General features: G+C 41.3%; 1 protein-coding gene across 4 annotated transcripts in view; it reads left to right on the forward strand.

The window, feature by feature from the left end:
• Window positions 1-6,315, forward strand: part of LOC125297241 (zinc finger protein 729-like) — a 540,495-nt gene that overhangs the window by 13,499 nt on the left and 520,681 nt on the right. The window contains exons 8-10 of one of the 4 annotated variants that reach the window (XM_048247461.1): window positions 2,092-2,184; window positions 2,762-2,899; window positions 3,201-4,786. The exons of 1 other annotated variant lie outside the window; for it this stretch is intronic. In XM_048247461.1, the coding sequence (XP_048103418.1) occupies window positions 2,092-2,184; window positions 2,762-2,899; window positions 3,201-4,189 (1,220 nt within the window). In that variant the 3' untranslated portion in view covers window positions 4,190-4,786. Of the gene's footprint in view, window positions 1-987; window positions 2,067-2,091; window positions 2,185-2,761; window positions 2,900-3,200; window positions 4,787-6,315 lie in introns of those variants that run through there. 2 more of the 4 variants (XM_048247462.1, XM_048247463.1) reach the window with 2 other exon arrangements.

Raw genomic sequence — 6,315 nt, forward strand, 5'->3', positions numbered from 1 at the left:
CTACTCACTTGTTGCCTCAACCTAATAAAATCCTATTTTTCGCAAAGCCTGCACGTAACCCTTGATTGCATCATCTGGCTGCATAGCTAAAGTTAACCGGTTTTGTTTTACTCTCAATAAAACGGAGGTGATGGTGACAAGGTTTATAAGTTGCAAAAACTGTCTTTCTACTTCCTCTGCATTAAGATAACATATGGAATGATAAAACGGAAGCCTTGTGGGGCCAACTATGATGCTGATAATGGAACTCTCTTAAAAGGGTCTATACAGCCTATGGCGAAAATCTCTGAGGGTAGCCTAATTGTCGCATCATAATGTGGAACTCTCAGTTCGATTGATGGATCATTTTAATTCAGAAATGATAGACATTATGGATGATAAGCACAAATATAACTCAAGAAAGTCACTAGAAAACAGAGTCATGGAAAATAGTAAATAAATAAATAAATGAATGTTTTTCCTTAAAATACAGGGGTCATAAGTTATTTCATGGATCCAGTTGCTCTTGGGTGCTCCTTGTTGGTGCCCCCCCCCCCCCAATCCCAATCCTCCCCCACCTTTCTTATGCAGCCCTTGCCACTTAATCTACTAAACCCCTCTTCTACTAGGCTGACACCAGACATAATTTTATTCTATTCTATTGCATTTTTCCAGTCCCCAGTAACTAAATGACAAAATCAAATCAGCTAATAGGCTAATTGCTCAATGCAAAATAATAGGCTAATTTTTTTTACTTAAGGCATGAAGATCAATTTCCAAAAGATGATTTTTATATTCCTCTTTTTAGTCAACTTTAGCAGAGGTGCCAATAATTCTGAAGGATACTGTAGATGGTGATCTAAATGTTAGCAGTCACATAAAAGCAGTCACAAAATCAGCTTTCTATCATCTTAAAAACATTACCAAACATTGTCCAAAGAGGATCTTAAAAAACTCGTCCCGCCTTCATCTCTAATAGAATTGATTATTGCACTGTGCTTTTTACAGGACTTCCCAAAAAGACCATCAAAGAACTTCAACTGATACAGAATGCTCCAGCCAGAGTTGTTACTAAAACAAAAAGAACGGTCACCCCAATCCTGAAGTCCTGGCTCCCATTTATTTATTTATTTATTTAGAATTTATTTAAAGCTGCTAGTTTTCAGTCACTGAAAGGAGTGGGGCCAAATTATTTATATGACATGTTCTAAAAATATTCACAACTAAGGTACGTCAGATCAGGGGTTCCCAATCTTTGGATATTTGGATGTCACAAAACGTTGGCGACCCCAATCATTCTCAACATGTTGAGAGAGAGTGCATCTCATCTCTGCTATAGCATCCAGTTGAAGAGCGGTATTTTCCCCAAATGTCCTAGCAAGCTAATTTAACTTGTCTGGTTGTTTTGCTACTTTGTTTGGAACGTTGATCAAGCATTATGACACATGATCTCATAGATGTCTAAGTTTATTTTACATAGCTACTTATGTAATAGCTATTTTAATGTATATCGTTTTATGTAATCAATGTAAGATACCCAGTATCTCAGACGACCTCATTTGAATTTAAAGCGACCCCACATGGGGTCCCGACCTCAAGGTTGGGAAACGATGCCTTAGATCACAGCATCTATTACTGAAACCTACTGTCAGAACAAAACAGGGTGAAGCAGCCGTTTGCCACTATGCCGCTCATCTCTCCACAAATTTTACGGATGTAACGATCAATTATTGTACAAAAGTCGAATAAGTGAAATCAAAAGCAGATTGCACCCTATTCTGTTTAAAAATTGCATTGCGATTCACTTTTTGTATCTCAACCGGTTGTAATACTCACACATTTGTTCAGATTTTTAGCCAATTCATAGTGCATTGTTACATCCCTAATAGACTTTCAGTTATTTCTGTTTGTCGAGGTCAACGAGCACTGTCGGTATGGAAAAAAGTGCCTTACAAAAGTGCCGGCAATTGAACCCACAACTTGTTCAGGCTATATGCTTTTTCAGGCTGTATATGCCAGCTTCTGTTGTTCAGGCTGTATGCTTTTTCAGGCTGTATATGCCAACCCTTATGCTACCACCACCCATTTTCATGCCTGTTCTACATCATCTAGGCTACAAGGACAGTGGCACACCACAAGGACAGCGAGGGAAGAAGGAGGAAATGGAGACGCAAACCAACAGAGATGCACATCAGCCGGAGACCAGTAAGAGACCACACACACGCGCACACACACACACATGCGCACGCACGCACACACACACACACACACACACACACACACACACACCAACCAATCCCTAACTGTTTTAATAGGGCTGAACCTATGAACTGCATTACTCATGTTGTGTGTCATAGCAGAGTTGCACATCAGCCGGAGACCAGTAAGAGACCACGCACGCACACACGCACACACGCACGCACACACACACACACACACACACACACACACACACAACACACACACCAATCCCTAACTGTTTTAATAGGGCTGAACCTATGAACTGCATTACTCATGTTGTGTGTCATAGCAGAGTCCTCTACCACACCAGCATTTCAAACTAAATAGTGCAGAAAAGCTTAGATGTCACGCTATGAATGCAAATCAAAGTGTTTCCACTGATTATTTAAAAAGGGCATGCATATGGGCATGCATAAGGGCATGCCATTTTCATAAAAATGTTAAAACACTTCTTTCTTTGATTCAGTGTTCCTACTACATTGTCTTACAACCTTTAGACACTCAGTTTACACATCATTTGAACATATTCTTTTTTGTGCAGGTGCAGGCGATCGGTGTTCCTCTTTGCTTCGAAAAGGCACAGAAACGGAAACGGGTGTCACAGAAACACTCCAGACTGCAGCGAAAACCGAAGAGAAGAAAGAAGAGGATGAGCACGAGCACGGTCACCTGCTGGGAAGTAAGTCACTTCACACAGAGCTGAACAGACCAGTATGTTGCACAGTGTTCTGTCTCTAGAGGGCGCTAAAAACAAACCAAGCAACCAGCTGCCATTCAGTTTCTTATTTTGTTTTTTTTTGTATTTTTTATGGCCTTTTATACACAGCAGCCACAACTGCTTATCTAAACAAGTTGAACCAAGTCTTATTAATCTTAAATTGAAGGGAAAAAATATACTTTTAGCATAAAAAGACGTGTTTATTTTTGTTGCGTTGCAACTGCCGGTCTGTCATTCTAAATTTCTATGGTAACTCTTCCAGGTGTATCAGAACACCCTGATACGATGCAACAGAAGATCCATGGAGACAACGATGAGCTCAACCTGCAGCTCAAAGGAAGGATGCACCACTGCAGGAAGAGTTTTATGACCCAGATAGAACTTGAGCAACACCAACAACAAAAACACTCTGTTGGTGTGAACGAGGAAGAGAACTCTCGCATAAAGCCACATGAGTGTATCTTATGTGGAAAAGCTTTTGCTTACAGTACGGCTCTTGAAGCCCATATGCTTACTCACACTAGAGAGAGGCCTCACAAATGTACTCAGTGTGGAAAAGGTTTTTCACAACTTTCGCGTCTTAATAGCCATAGTATACGTCACTTGGGAAAGAGGCCGTACACATGCGTACAGTGTGGAAAATCTTTTGCACAACTTACACATCTTCAAACCCATATGCTGGTACATACTGGAGAGAGGCCTCATAAATGTACCCATTGTGGAAAAGCATTTCAACAACGCTCATATCTTAATACCCACATGAAAACTCACACCGGAGAGAGGCATCATAAATGTGCCCAGTGTGGAAAGGCTTTCTTACAATCATCACACCTCAAAACCCACATGCTTACACACACTGGAGAGAAGCATCACAAATGTGAGCAGTGTGGAAAAGCTTTTTTACAAAAGACTCATCTTAAAACCCATATTTTTCTAACTCACACTGACAAGAAGCCTCACAAATCACATGAACGTCACATGCCAGTTCACTCTGAAGAGAAGTGTCACGTGTGCGCTAAGTGCGGAAAGGCTTTTAGCTCCGTTTCAAGTCTTGAAGTGCATCAACTATCAATACACATGCCCGAAGAGAAGTGCCATACATGTTTAGAGTGTGGGAAAGCATTCACACAGTCCAAAAACCTGAGACAGCACATACTTACACATTCTGGAGAGAAGCCTCATAAATGTTCCGAGTGCGGACAAGGTTTTGCACTCATTTCCGACGTTAAACTCCATATGCTTACGCACTGAAGAGAAGCCTCATTTCCGACGTTAAACTCCATAAGCTTACGCACTGAAGAGAAGCCTCATTTCCGACGTTAAACTCCATAAGCTTACGCACTGAAGAGAAGCCTCATTTCCGACGTTAAACTCCATACGCTTACACACTGAAGAGAAGCCTCATAAATGTTGCCAGTTGGGATGTACCTAAATACCGTATACATACTCATATTTTGGGAAACATGGTTAATTACTCTGGTCCAGACTCTGAACAGTTTAATAACAACCAAAAACACATTTACATTTAAAGGAACCGTATGTAAGAAATGTATTTCAATTAATCATAAAATGGCCCTGATATGTCGCTAGACATTAAAGGTGCCATGTGTAATGTCAAAAAATAAAAATAATTCATACTCCACAGGGTTAGGTGCCTTGAAGTTGACGGTCACCACGCTGCCTTAAAGTCGATGGTGGGCTTGAAACACCATCCAGTGTGGTACTCATCCAGGCTTAGAAAACAGTGGCATGCAATTTTCCACCCATATCAGCCTCTCTCTCAATTTTCCTTATTATTTTCAATGCTATGGACCCTGCCTGTGAGCCTGCAATAAATATTTAGTTGAATTGATTGTGAAGTGTCATTATTTTCATTGTTGATGTTTGATATTGTTGTTATTACCATTATGCTTGTTTTCTTTTTCATCTTTATATGTAGTGTTCATATTTTGAAACAATAGCACGCACCCTTTGCACTATTCTATTCACTACTGTTTAACAGGCTGACTAACCAGGGTTACAAGATGCAAGGGTTAAGCAAGCATACAGAGCAAAGGGACCGTGAACAGGAGTGTAGGCTAGTTCAGTGGTTCCCAACCTGGGGTAATCTGAATAATCCAAATTAAAACATTTATGTTCCACATTTAAATGAATGTAGCTTGTTATTACCTCTGACTTCTGAACTTATAAGTTTGTAATTAATCACTTAATTCTTTTTTGTGTGTGTGTATGCGGGTAGGAGTTCGGGTAGGGGCCACAGGACAACAATCAGGCAAGGGGGCCTTCAAGGAAAAAAAGGAAACACTGGGCTAGTTCATGAGGGAGGTGGAGAGGAGGAAAGGGGGAGGAGGTGGAGGAGAGAAGAGAGGGAGGTAGAGAAAGGAAGAGAGGAGGTAGAGAAGAGAGGGAGGTGGAGAGGAGGAGGTAGAGGAGGGAAGAGAGGAGGAGAGAAGAGAGGAGTAGGTAGAGAAGAGAGGGAGGTGGAGAGGAGGTAGAGAAAGGAAAAAGAGAGGAGGTAGAGAAGAGAGGGAGGTAGAGAGGAGGAGGTAGAGAAGAGAAGAGAGGAGGAGAGAAAAGAGGAGTAGGTAGAGAAGAGAGGGAGGTGGAGAGTGTGGTTTTTAAGCGTGATGCCAGTGGGTGAGATGCTAATGGTCTAATCTGACCGTCCATGATCTATGCTGGGCTGGAGCTAAAAGTGGTATCGTCAGACTCAGAGAACGGCTGAGCTGGAGAAAGGTAAAACTCGAGAAAAAACAGTTTGACTTGAGGGGAGGTGGAACATTTAGCGTATTTCTCCAAATGGTGGCTTAACCCTTTAAGTTGAGATCGTATGGAACACAGATGGTACCATTCACCATATGGCATCTATCGGAACTCCCCCTATTACCGTCGGTCCCGTATTTCCACCGTCTTGCGTGTATGTGTCACTTAATATCCATTTCTATACAAACCAAGACAGCGGACAACTAAAGAAACGCAAGCACCCACACCATAGGTGTATCTACATTAGCTATGTCCCAAAAATGACTTTACCGTGACTCGAAGAGCTGTAAACAGTGTTGTAAGGCTGCGTGTACACAACCGCTTGGAGCTCCAGTGGAATGACGAGAATTATCGGTCTAACCGTTCATGTGCCGTTGAAACGGTGTAAATAGGCGACCCATCAGGCCAGCACTATAACTCAGAGCGTGGTAAACAAAATCGGATATTTCAAGCAGTAAATGCTCCCGTTAAGAACCAAACCAGATTTAGTTCAAATCTACACATCTATGGCTACTGAAAGATGTAAGGTTCATGTAGTAAATGTTATTTTGAAGTGTTAAAAAACATCGTTGTTTTAGAATTTCTGAACAAAAGTGGTGATAATTGGGGGTGTT

This window comes from Alosa alosa, chromosome 7, assembly GCF_017589495.1.
Source record: "Alosa alosa isolate M-15738 ecotype Scorff River chromosome 7, AALO_Geno_1.1, whole genome shotgun sequence".
Lineage (NCBI taxonomy): Eukaryota > Metazoa > Chordata > Actinopteri > Clupeiformes > Clupeidae > Alosa > Alosa alosa.